The 13,168-nt window shown below is 54.4% G+C and overlaps 1 protein-coding gene across 1 annotated transcript in view; it reads right to left on the reverse strand.

Moving 5' to 3' along the window:
- The window catches only part of LOC111154010 (transmembrane protease, serine 4), a 32,965-nt gene extending 21,513 nt beyond the window's left edge, over nucleotides 1-11,452 (reverse strand). The window contains exon 1 of the mRNA XM_022513361.1: nucleotides 11,119-11,452. Within this exon, the coding sequence (XP_022369069.1) occupies nucleotides 11,119-11,121 (3 nt within the window). The 5' untranslated portion in view covers nucleotides 11,122-11,452. The remainder of the gene's footprint in view (nucleotides 1-11,118) is intronic.
- Between the last annotated feature and the right edge of the window lie 1,716 nt (nucleotides 11,453-13,168).

Here is a 13,168-nt window from a genome sequence, read left to right on the forward strand (position 1 = left end):
TGACACCTTTCTGACAAACATCTCCAACACAGTGAGATTAGACATGATGGGTTGCCAAACTTCTGGGAAGAGGAGCTGTGGAAGGTCACAAGCCTCCAGGGTCATGGGCAGGGAGGGTGGGTACATTGAGGTTTATGAGCGGGGACTGGGGAATATTAGTATCAGTTACCTTCCTGAGCAGGGTGGGGACGGAAATGCATAGCAGCTGTGTTGCCTTTCAGCCCAGAATTCATCCCAAGTCAGGGGGGGGGGGGGGGGGGGGAGATGGGGCTGAGAGATGAGGTAAGAATCTTACCAGATAATGTTCAGGAACCTGGCTATCCCCCATCCCTGGGTGAGTTCATGCCATGATCATGGGAGGCAAAGGGTCTCTGGGGACCATTCCAGGCAACTTCCTAGTTTCCTAGACCAGGGAAATGCTTAGCCCTAGAGTTGGTAGAGGGAAGGCGCTTGAGAGACCACGAAACACCCACTGTGCACCTCCTGCTTTGTTGGAGGTGTCTCAGTGTATCCCCAACTTGAACTCAGCCCCTGGCCACAGCTGCCACAGCCTAAGCCTAGCCCAGGCCCAGCCAAGGCACCAGGCTTTCCTGTGTTGTTGGGTTGCTGGCTGGGTCAGGCCTGTCTGCTGTGTTGATTCAGTCAAGCTGTGGGGCCCTGACTCATGGGCCCAGCCCAACTCCTGTCTGACCTAGGGGTTCATCTGGGAAGGAAGCTCCTGGATTACAATGGGAGGACAGAAATGCTAGGCCCCCAGAGCCCAGAAGGGCCCAGCCGGAGGAGGAAGTTAGAAGGTAGGTGTTAGAAGGCTGAAAATCACCTAGTGATGGCCTGTCTCACTTAGAGAATTATCTTTCCCTGCTTTTTAGTGGTTGCTGGTCACAGAAAGACATCAATCTGAGACTCACGTGTAGAGGCCAAACAATTAACATCTCCATTTGGGGATGAGTACAGAGCTTACAATATTTTGCACACATGCTGTCCCATTTAATCTTCAGAACTACCCAGAGAAATTATCCCCATTTTCCAGAAGAGAAGACCTAGCCTCCTATAGATTTAGTGGCCTTAGAGCAAGTCAGGAACAGAGCCAGCTCTTGGGGGCGAGGGTTTTGGACTCTGTGGATTATTGTTTTCATTCCCTCCCAGTACCCTCCCCATTGATATGCAGAGATTACCCCCAGCATCTCCCCAGCCCTCCCCAGCTCCCCAGGCAAACCCATCTCTGCCTGGTTCTTAGCTCTGCCAAGTCTTCCATCAGCAAGGGTAAGCATACTATCCCAGAGTCTGGGGAAGGGCCCATGGCTGTGCTGGGCCCAGCAGGGCCTTCACTGTTATTAGCATCCCTCCTTCCTCTTATCAGCTCTTCTTCTTCCTCTGTTTATTTACCCTCAGGTCCTGGTATTTCAGATTTTGGAGAATCCTGGTTGGGTTTAGAGCTAGCTCATGGGGGATGAACCCAGGCCCCAGGCAGCTCTTATTTTAAAATGAGGATGAGCATTAATTTGCTGCAGAGAGACACGAAGAACCAGCCTGGGGAGTGTAAGTTCTCATATTGCCTTGTCTTTTGACTTGCTTGGTGCCTTTTGGGTACACGCCTCAACTTCTCTGAATTTTGGGGTCCCTAGGGTAATTGGAAACTCTCAGAGATGGTAAAGCAGATACGAGGGTTAATAACCATGTGTTGAAACAGGCAGGTGCTCCACCAGGCTCGTAATGAGGCGAAGAAGAGGTGGCAGCTCACAGAGGCCACCGGAACAGAAAGTCTGGCTGGTTCCTTTGTCTGCTTTCCTTGCCAAGCTGCCTGCCCCTGGGTCTTATTTTTCTCTTCCTCTCTGCACTGCTGTCTCTGAGCTTCCTTGTTCTGGAAAGAACTCAGGGGCAGAGCTCAGATGACTGGGGTGCCAAGGAAGGGAGAAAAGTGGAGGCTTGTAGGAAGGGGGCTTTCTGGCTCTGCTCTGGTGTGTGGCAGTTTTGGGCTCCTGTGGGGGCTTCCCATGGTCCCTCAGGGGAAACCTAGAGGCAGAGATGCTGCTGTTGCTAGGTGATGGGACAAACAAGTCCTTTGTGGCCCTGGCAGGTGGCAGCTAGGTTGTCTAGGCTAGGGACACAGCAGGGGGGAAACCCAGGGGAGTGGGTGGGGAAAGTTCTTTGGTGATCCAGGAGACCCAGAGGCTGTTCCTAGTCGGTGCTCAGAGCAGGGCTGGGCCGCTGGCAGGCTCAGGTGCTTAGGGGCGTCTCTGAAGGGGCCTCTCACTGCTCTCTGACCCTGACCCTAACCCTGCACTCCACTCCGACCAAACAGCAGGTGGCTGCGCGCTCTCCACCTACAGGGGCGGGCAGGACAGTTGGATGCCTTTACCAGGCTGGGGCAGGTGCCTCCTGTCTTGGGTGCTTCAGCCATGACAGGTAAGGCGAGAAGAGGGGCCATGAGGGCGCTGTGGTTGTGAGTCAGCAGAGGGACAGGTAGGAGTTTCCCTGAAATGGGCCTGGCCCTGAGTACATGGAAAGATCTTGGAAATGGCACATCACGCTGGCTCTCAGGGGTCCTCTGAACGAGTAGCCTGTCTCCAGACACATACCCCTGCCCGGGCCACGCACAGGCAGGTGTCCCAGCTCTCATGTGCTGGGGCCTTGGCGGACCTTCGCCCTTGCTCTGCCTGGTGCAAGGCGTCCCAGCAGCGCGGTTTCCTTCAGTACTACTGACCTCGAAACCTTCTGAGCCACAGAGGTGCTGACTTGTTGGCAGTTTGAGCTGAACACCTCAACCCCCATTGTAGTGCACAGTGGCTCCGGGGCAGGGCCTAGGGCAGCCAGGAGGTGTCAGATGGCCTGCCATTGTCCTGCTGTCACTGGTGGGCTGCCCTCCGTTAAGGATCAGGTTTTGTGTCTAGGCACAGTTCCCCACTCCAGGTAGGGCTGTGGGAGGGGGTGTGGGTGTAACTATTCCTATTCCACAAAAGGGGAAGCTGAGGCACAGAGTCGCCATGCTTTCTCTCTCCAGGGCACACGGCGAGCCCAGGTGAAGGGCAGGAGTGAGGTATTGGTGCATGGCGGTGGGTTTGAGTTGAACTTGCCTCCGGGTAATGCTACTGTTACCTGTAACTCGTACAAAGCCCTCAGATGTCCTTCTCTTGGTGCCCAGGGGAAGGAAGACCGTTCTCTGCAGCCTGAGTTCTCCACAATTCTACTTCTCTCAACTTTCTGCTCTGGGGTGGGGGTCGGTGAAGCCCCCTCCCTCCCAGGAGGGTCTGTTGGAAAGGAAGATGTGTCCCCCACCTCCTTTGCACAGCTGAGGGTGGCATGTGGGCAGTGGCTGAAGGGGACACGAGAGAGCCATCGGGAGTCAGGCCCCTTGGACCAAAGGCGACCTGCAGGGGGTTTGCCTGACGGGGTTTGCTTTTAGGAGGGGCTGCTGGATCTTAAAGCTTAGGGAGGGGGGAGTGTTCTCTAAATGCTGCAATTTACCTGAACTAAAGAGCTTCCACCCAAGGCATGGCCTGATATTTATGAAAGAATCCTAGTTTGTTCTGCCTTCGAAAAATCATGCTCTCTTCTGCTTGTTCTGAACTGTCCTTTAAACTTTGAGGGAAGTGGCGCGGAGGGAAGAGGGGCTCTGGCGTTCTAAAGTGGAACTCTAGTATACCTGCTGAGACGGTGATTTGGGCAAATCACTGGGCATCTCTGGGACCCTGAGATGTTTCTACCTTTGGAAGGGGGTGTGACAAGTTCATGATAAAACTGGAGAGTGAGAAAGGTTCTGGGAGGGGCTCCAGCTGCCAGTAACCACGTGCCTTTTCAAGGCCACAGGAGCCCTGTGGGGTTCTCTCCTGGTTTTACAGATTTGTTCATGATCCCCCTCAGATGGTTTTCGCAGTTCAAGGGGTCTCAGCTGTGCTGCTCATACGAGGGTGGTCCCGTCCTTGTTCCTTCTGAGCTCTGTGTTAGGAGCTCTGGCCTGAATTCTGCTCTGCCCCTTATGAGCCATATGTTTCTGGGTAAGTGACTTAGTTTCGTCATCTGTAAAATGGGTAGAGTGTGATCTGCCTCCTGTGGTTGTGAATATGGATGATCTAGATGACACACGTGGTGTATCTGACTCAGGGCTTGGCGTATGGAGGAGTTGAGGACCTGAACATTCAAACATTCGTGCCCTCAGCTCCAGTTACCCCGGAGGGCTGGGGAGCAGAAGAGCACACGGCGTTCGAGGCGGGTGTGCGTGGCGGTGTTGTTCAGGGGCAGGACTGAGTGTTCTCACTTGTTCCGGATGCTCCAGGGGAGGCAACCTCTGGGGGCCCAGCTTGGCTGTCTTAGCGAAGAGCTGCCATCTCCTGGCAAACGTCCTCAGTGACTCCTGGGTCTCTTCTCAACTCCAAACTCGGGATCCCTTAAGAAGTGCTGTCACCGTGCCCAGTGGCTCCTCTGCACCTAGTGCTGGCCAGTGACATCACTGATGCTCCCTTGTGCCACTTTCCTGCCCACCCAATAACTCCGTGAGGCCACGTGAGGGCTTCCTCTCTGGACTGCGGTTGGCTGGAGGAGGCTGTGGACGGAGCACAGGCCTCAGGCCAGGTGTTCAACCACTGGGAGCCTCGATTTCCTGTGTGTGGTGTGTGTGTGTGTGTGTGTGTGTGTGTGTGTGTGTGTGAGAGAGAGAGAGAGAGAGAGAGAGAGAGACGATTGATTGATTTCAAGTCTTCTTAATGAGACCAGAATATGCATATCCTCTAGCACATTGCCTGGTATACAGTAAGAATGCACTAAATGCCAATAATAAAAACAACAACAATAATAAGACTATCTTATCCATTTGGTGAAGCCCTGTTCTGGGGGTTGGTTATACAGCAGTGAGTGAAAAAGGCAAAGGCCTTGTGCCCATGAAGCATATATGTTACTATTTCTTATTAGTAATTAGTAACTGTTACCATAGAACCTAGTAAGTGCTTGGCATAGCGGAAACTCACAAATCCTTTCTTATCTGTGGGAAGAGCCTGGCAGAGAGCCTTGCACATGCATACCAGGCATTGCACAGATGGCTCTTGGTGTGATTTCCCAGGGCCAGGGGCCTGTCCTCAAGAGGGAATTGGGCCCTGGAGTGCTCAGGGCTGAGAGGGGCCAGGGCAGTTAGGGGTCCTGAGATGATGTCACCTGACCTCGGCAACCTCTCTATGAACAAGTGGAGGAGGCTGCAGGCCAGAGAAGCAAAGACCTTTGGTAGTACAAATGTGGTCCTTTAAAATGGGTAGGGACATCTCAAGGATGCAGCCAAAGGGTTGCTGAGGATCAGTGGGGGACATTACAGAAAGACTTGTCTGTCTGTCTGTCTTTCTCTCTCTCTCTCTCTCTCTCTCTCGGGAAGGGAAGATCATCTAAGCAACAGAAGGTGTGTGAGTAGAACTGGACAGTGTAGCTGTCCATGATAGACCAGGACAAGGCCAGAGAAGGGGCATCCCTTCTGGCATCCCAGGGGACTTTGAGGTTGCTACAAGAGGATGGAAGCAGGACAGGAGTGGCGGGGGGGGCTCCCAGGCTCTTTTCCACATGGGTGTTCTATGTTAGGTTTCAGTGGTCAGTGAGCTATGAGGCTAAAATAGTTTGGGGGAAAATACTGACTACTTTGAGAAGACCTCTAAGGTCCTTTCCTGAGGGTCTGTGACTTGGAAGAGCTTATTTGTTGTTGGCCTGGAGCATCTCTTGCCCCCTCCCACAGAGGAGACTAGTCCTAGGCCTCATTTAGTTATCATTTCCTCCTTTTAAATCAATTTTCTATCCTTAATGATCTCATGGCATCTTGGTTTGTTTCCCTAAGCAGCCCTGGGTATGAAACTTCCTTCGTCTTCTTGAGAAAGTCTAAGTTAATTCTTCCCACTGGTTTTTCTTGTCTGTGTGTTCACTTCCTCCTTGTGACCTTTGGTAGGCTAGTGAGGGATGAAGTCTCCTGGAAGAAAGGACATCATCTTTCCTCCACTTGGCTGTGTCAGCTGTACAGTCTTCATTCAACACACACTTTATATTATAAAGTAGATCAGCTTCTATGTAGGGAGATGGTTCTGTAGTTACTAGTGCAAGTTCAGTTTCAAGGTCTAGTTTCCAATTGAGGTCTATGGGGTCACATCTTGGTGGAGGAGGAGGGCATAATGGAAACTCTGGGCACTTGATACTGAAGTCCGAGCTTAGAGCTCCTGTCTTGACTCTTGGCAGAATGATCCTTTCAAGTCCTCAACCTCTTGTGCCGTGGGATTTCCTCATCTGTAAAATGAGGAGCATGATGTCTCCAAGAGTTGGTATAAGATTCAGGGAGATTCTGGTTGTGAATGTGCTTCTCAAGCAGCAAAATGCTGCATTTGCTGCGTTCAGTAGGGACAAGATGTTGCTGTTGTCATTCTCTTTAAACCACCGGGGAGTCGTACCCACCAAGAGAGATGCTCCCAACAGCCTGGCTGTGCCTGCCTCCCTGGGGATCCAAAATAGGAATGGAGGCCCCAGTGTCAGGGTGGGAAAGGGACGGAGGTGAGGAGGGGTGACCTCAGCTGCATTACCCTCTCTGTGTGGACATCCGTGGGGTAGCAAGTGGCCTGCCCTGCGTGGGGTGGGGGAAACTCTGTTCCATCTGGGAGTACATGGAACTGAGAGCTCTGATTGTGCGTATTCTCTGAATCTTCAGGCCTCTTCCCAATGCCTAGCACGCAGTTTATGCTTAAGGAACACATGCTGTATGAGTGAACGTATATTATGAAGGAGGAAATTGAGATCACAGGAAATGCCTGGAGCTATGGTGGGCTTGGCCAGACGGGTGTGCAGGACATGTCGTGATGGGAGACTGCTGATATGCTAGGCACGTGCCACCTGTCTCTTGCCCTCTCCCTCAAGCGTTCCATTCACCTGCTACCCTAGGAGAGTTTCTGGTTGCATGTGGATTATGCCGGGAAACTGGCAGCTGCTTCGGGAGGGAGTGGTAGGGGAGGGGTGTTGCGGTTTTGAGCCCTTTTTACCAATTTCTCTGCTGCAATTGTGATTGTCAGAGTTGTAGGCTGGGAGGTGAAGGGAAGCACGTACTGGGGGGATTGCCACATTGGTTCTGCTCAGTCTCTCTCTCTCTCTCTCCCCTCCCTGGGGCTTCTAGGCAGGCTCAGGCCTATCCCTTTCTCACCCCACCTTGGTAACAACTCTGCTAGAATTTGGGATCTTTTCCAGTTGGACTTGGCTAACTTTGTTATCAGTGTCAGATAAATCAGCTGGTTGTGGGAATTCAGTCTTTCATCATTTATTTGTTGTTTGCTCACAAATATTTATCCTGTGCCTGCTGTGTGCCAGGCCCTGTGCTAGGTTTAGGGCCAACAGGTGGACAAGACCCAGTCCTTGAGGAGCTCATCATCTGGCGGCAACAGATTTAGACAGAACTGTAGCAGATAAATGCAGTTTAGGTTGTGGGGTGGGGTTCACTGTCTTGGGGAACCGTTGCGTGGGAATTTGAGGGGTTTTACTGAGTAGATGTTTTCATCCGATCATTAGGGAAGGCTGGGGGAACTGCTGGGAAATCTGAAATGCAGATTCTCAGGCCTGAGAGCATGTGTCTCCTGCCTTCCCAGGCTGGAAGGTTTGTCCAGGGTTCCTGAGTCCTGTTTTTGTCTCTTTCCCCATCTCCCCCCTTACTACATCCCTACCCCTGCCCCTGCCCTGGGAATCAGCTCTTCAGATGCTCTCAGGCTGTGTCAAAGAACCAGGCCAGGGAGTGCAGGGTGGTTGCTGCCCATGACTGCTCGCCTTCGCAGCCATACACCAGGAAGGCTGGAGGGAGAGAGGCCAGGGGCATGGAGGAGACCTGAGTTCTAGACATTACCCCCTGTCAGGAGCCAGGCCTGGGCTCTCTCCAAAGGCTGCAGGGGAAGGGCTCTGGGAGGTGGAAGGGGGTCTGGGGGATGTACTTCCACATTCACATCTGCTGTTCACTCTGTCCAGAACAGGCCCTTCTCCCCACCCTCTGGGCTGCTGCAGCCCAGGCTCCCCTGATCCCTGACAAGGCCATGTCCCTGCCCGAGCTCTCACAGCTCCTGGTGTGTTTCATCACACCACGTGTGTCAGTAGTTAACCGTGAGTTTGTGTGACTGTCCCTTCCTGCCCTCCACCCCTCTGGACACTGAACTCCATGAGGGAAGGACTCGCGTCTGCTTTCTCTTCCTTGTGAGGCTAGAGCCAGCACAGAGGACGCCCGTGGCCCACGCTGTGGGATGAATGAATGGATGGAGCTGGATGCTTGCTGCTCTGTCTGGCAGGGAAGGGTGGCCTGTACCAACTTCTGGACTTGGTTCCACCTGGAGTGTGAGACTCCGGCAACCACTGGAGCACCTTTCCTCGGGCACTGTCCGGGCCCACTGAGCTCTGTGGCTTGGCGGGGACCCTGAACCCAAGCTGGATGTCGGGGCCTGTGTGACTGCCCTGGGAGATCCAGCCCTCAGCTGTGTTCCTCTCTGCCACTGGTGCTCGCCGCTCCAGCCACAGTGCCTCCCAGTCCCCCACACTGTCACTCTTACTGTTCACATGCTGTTCCCTCTGCCTGGGATACCCTCTTCCTGCCATCTCTGCCCAGAGAGAGCCTGCTCATCCTTCAAGGTCCAGTGCAAAGTCCTCTTTCTTCTGGGATAGCTTCCTGACTGCCCTTGAGAGAATTCCCTGCCTTCTCTGCTCTAGGGATATCTTGCAGTCCTCCCTGGCATTAGACTTGCCACATTCTCTCACCATCCTTTGCTGAAGGAGCTATCCTCCTTCTGGATTTTGGGGAGCTGCAGGGCAGAAAGTAGGCATTGTACCCCTTTGCCCCTCTTCCTGCCTGGTGGCTGGCCAGTTAGAGGGGCTGACTCAATGGTTAGGTGGATGGAGCTACTTTGGGGGTCACAGCATCGAGCCCCTTGCCCAGATAGTGAGGGGATAAGGAGAGCAGGCAGGGACCTAGCCCTTCCTTGCCTATCTTGCCTTCTAGGGTCTTTCCAAAGCCCAGTGGGCTGCTGACTCAGCCTGTCTGAGGTGGGCCTGTCCATGCTCCCAGACCCCCCCACTGCCACAGGTGGGCCTGCTTGACCTGCCATGTTCCTGAGCCCAGCCAAGCCTAGCAACCCCCTTGGGCTGAACCAGCTGGCAAGGAAAGGGGGAGAGGGTAAGGAGGACCTTCTTCCTTGGGAGCATCTGGGCCAGAACTGACCTCAGGTGTTTAACACTCTGCTCTGGTGGCTTCTGGTATGTTTGGGGCCTCATGCGCAGTAAGGAGTCAAAACCAGGATAGGGAGGCTTCCCTCCGGGGCTCAGCTGCAGCCGAGATCACAAGGGACGCATTCTCCTTGGGGACAGAGCTTGGGCTCAGACTTCTGCCCAGGGCCTTCCTCAGCTCCTGCTTTCTGTGGGCCCACCCAGTCATGCCCAGTTCTCAAGAGAGAGCCACTGCTATGAGGTAGCAACCGTGCAGGACTGGAGTCTGTCCAGGGAGGGGCTGGCAGGGGTGAGAGGAGGCAGGGAGGGGTAGGGGAAGGGAGGGCCGGGCCTGGGCATGAGTTGTTTCACTGCTCCCCAGGGCTGGGAGCTATGCTTGTCCCAGCCTCATTAGAGGGAGTGACTGGGTTATTAGGCACAGGTGGCTTAATGGCTAGCTCAGGGGCCAGAAGCTCCCTGGTCCTACCCAGGATCCGGGCCGTGCCGCTGCCTTGCCTCGGGGGCCTCAGGCCTGGCCCCCTGCACAGTGTGCCCACCTGCCCTGCCTCCTTCCCTGGCTGGTAAAGCTCTGTGTTGGCCTTGCCACCCACAGGTCCTTTCCTGGAGTGGATTCCTCTCGAGTCCCATATCCTTGCATTTGTATGGGGCTATTCTCACATTGTTAGCCCAGTCTTTCTGCCAACCGTGTGCGTGTACAGGGTTGGCATGGATAATGTTTCCATTTTACAGAGGAAGAAAATGAAGTCTCAGGAAGAGCAAAGTCTCTTAAGGGAGCTCATAAGGAAGCTGGCCATTTGACCTTCTGATTCTGTAGTTTGTGCTCTAGTTAACGGCCCCAGAAACTGCCTCCTGCTGCGTCACTGCCTCAGGAGACACCCAGGTCTCCTTGGTGCCACCAACAAGTGGCTCACAGCCTGGAAGGCAGGTAGGCACTGCTTCCTCTTCTTTCCTGAGAGCCCAGCAAGATGGAGCTTCCCTGCACACAGGCTCGGCTTCTAGGTGCTTCCTTGGATGGGGATGGGGGAAGCTGGCACTTTGGTCCTGGCTAAGTTACAGAGTAGCAGGCAAGCCCTTCCCCTTCCTGACCCTCAGCTACCCCAGCACTGGGGCTAGAGTTTTGCCAGCCTTTTCAGGGGAGTGTCATGGGAAGTGCTCAGGCAGGGAGTCAGGAGACCACCGCGCGTGGGAACTTAGCCCATCACCTCTGTTCCCCTTGGACAGAAAGCTTCCCTTCCTTTTCCTTCCCTCCCCTGTCATTTTTGTGTTGGTCTTTTGGCAGCTGCAGCATCTTCGCCAGCAATCAGAGAAGGAAGATTCCCCAAGTTGCACCTCAGACCCGGACCTTATTTCTTCCTGTCCCTGTCCTCAGGTGTCCTCGAAAGATATGATTGATTCTCTTTGTCCCAACTCAGTGAAGAAGCTCTAGGTGTTCAGAGGAGGAGATACAGGGCACGGCCCAGAAGGAAACCAAGTGGGTGTCCACAGACACCTTGGATTGCTTTGAGGCAGCTGTCCATTGTTTGCTTTAAGAAGAAAAGGAGTTCGTTTCCCCAAGGAGGTGGCAGAGGGCCGTCATGACAGCCCCTTGCCCTTGGCAAAATAGTGCCAGCCTCCAGACAACAGATCAGGAGACCTTGGACGAAAGAGCAGGCAGGATTTAGGAGGGTAGTCAGAGAGGGGAGGCCTGGTCTCTGGGTCCCAGCTTCCTTGGTGCTGTGGCAGGGGCTTTTGGCCAAGGGAGGAGGAGGAGGTCAGGCAGGTGGGTACTGAGATAGGTAAGGGCCGGAATGTGGGGGTGATGCGGTATGACCTCTTTTTTTTAACTGGGAAGGTGTTACAAAATTCTCGGGCTGCTGGAAGGGCCCTTTATGGGATACCTGCCCTCCCCCAGAATTCAGATCAGAGGGCCCCCACACTCACCATGCTGGCTCTGTGATCTTCCAGATTTCTCTATGGGCTGGAACTGAGGTAGGTGGCCCGTCAGGAGGTGGGCCTCCTTGGATCCGGCCCTGGCTGGCCAGCAGGTCAGAGGTCCTGGGGCAGCGCTGGCTAGAAGAGGCCTTGGTCCCACATGCCCGGCATCCGTCTTCCCTTAGCACCCTAGCCGCCTCCGCTGCTGTATTCCAGGAGTGATTTGGGGACCGCGGGGCCAGTTGATTAAAACAACCACATGGGTGAAGTTGCCAAACTGGAATGATGATGCATCTTGTAACCTGACACCTGTCCTAGGGGCTGGCACACACCTGGAGTCATTCATGGCCCTTTGGCCTCAGAACAGGGGACACGCCTTAGATGTTGCAAAAGCAGCCTTCCCGCCTGAATGACTTCCACCCAGCCCAAGACAGCAGGAGGCTCCCTTTTTCTATCTCCTCGTCGTGGGACTTATCAGTGTGTGGGTGCTTCTGACTGGGGTTGTGGAAGGTGGAGGCGTTTGGGGTGTTCCACAGAACTGGTTTGTTGCCACGTGGGAGCAACAGGAAAAGATGAGCTATGCGCACTTCCCTGGCCCCCCGGTGCATAGCTGGCAAGTGTGGGGCTCATACCCAGCGCTCCCACCAGCACCCCTTCCCAGTGTCTCTTGCCCATCCTTCTAGGTGATTACAGATTTGATATCTTGGCCCGAGGTGCCCTCCTAGCCAGGGGATGTACAAGGTGACACCTTGAAGCACAGAACCAGAGAGCTGGAAGGCACCCGAGTCACTGTCTTCTCCCAGACCTCCATGTTGTGGGCGAGGAAACGAAATTCCAGAGAGGCAAAGATCACACAGTACGTTTGTGTCAGATATGGAACCAATCCAGATCTTTAGTTCCTTGGCTTTGAAACCCTCCCGGAGACCAGCCCGGGGCAGATGTGTGTCTTGGCCCCTCTGTGCCAGGCGTCTCTTTAATTCCGATGCAACCACGTGAGCAAACGTTCTGTTCCCATTGGACAGGTGAGGAAATCTGAGCTCACGGACATGAAGTGGCTGGCTCCTAAGTCATCCTGAGGTTCTGGCAGAGCTGGGATTTGAATCTGGTTCTTCCTGTGAACAGGCTGGATGCAGCCCAAGTGTCTGAAGCCCCATGTCTGTGGTCTGGGGAAGTATGGCTCAGGGCAGACTGTAGTGGTGTCTGAGCAGAAGGGGGACAGATTTAACTGATGGTTGGCCCCATCTCAGCTACTCAGTGTGGCATGGCTTTGGATTTGTCTCTGAGCAGTAGAGCCCCAAGGCGGGTCTGGAGGCTCTCTAGAGCCAGCAGGGCAGCAGCCCTCCCACTGTCTAGGGCAGTGGGCTTTAGAGCTGGAAGTCTGGGGCTGAGTGCAGTGCTTCTGATGTCAGGACAGGTGAGTTCGGGGGACAGGCTGCAAAGACCTAGGCAGGTGTTTCCCTTTCAAGAAGGACTCCACTAGTCAGACAGTGAGAGGCCAGTGGGCCTCCCTGCACTAGCCTTTCCCCAGCCTTCGTTCTTCTCTGTGCCACAGGTTTGAATCTGCTCACTGGGCACTCAGGTGATGAGCACCCCACAACAGTGCTGCTGGGCGGGCCATGTTGGAGGGGTGATTCCTCCACCCTTCTGACTCAGCTCTGGGCCCAGCTACCAGGTGGGTCCGGGAGCCTGGGGAGTGGCAGGGGCTGCTGCGGTGCCTGGAAAGAGGCTGTGGGATCTCCAGGTGGAGGCACAGAGGGCCCACACCTCCCAGGAGCCAGGCGGGAACTACTGCTGTGCCCCCCCCATTCACCCAGAGGCAGCCTTAGCTCCCCACTCAACCTCCTCCTGTCCCTTGTCTGACCACTCTCTCTCTCTTCCACCTGTCTCTTTAGAGTCCCATCCTGGCACCTGCCACCTCTCCCTTCCTTTTGCTTTCCTCTGGTCTCTTCCTCTCTCTTCCTCTTCCTTCCTCTTCCTTTCCCTCTCATTTCCAGCACATGGGTCAAGGTCAGAGGCAGTTTTGCCGTGAAGCTAATGCAGCCTGAGCTGGGTCATCCCT

Source organism: Enhydra lutris, unplaced genomic scaffold (assembly GCF_002288905.1).
Source record: "Enhydra lutris kenyoni isolate GAN:26980312 unplaced genomic scaffold, ASM228890v2 scaffoldscaffold34, whole genome shotgun sequence".
Lineage (NCBI taxonomy): Eukaryota > Metazoa > Chordata > Mammalia > Carnivora > Mustelidae > Enhydra > Enhydra lutris.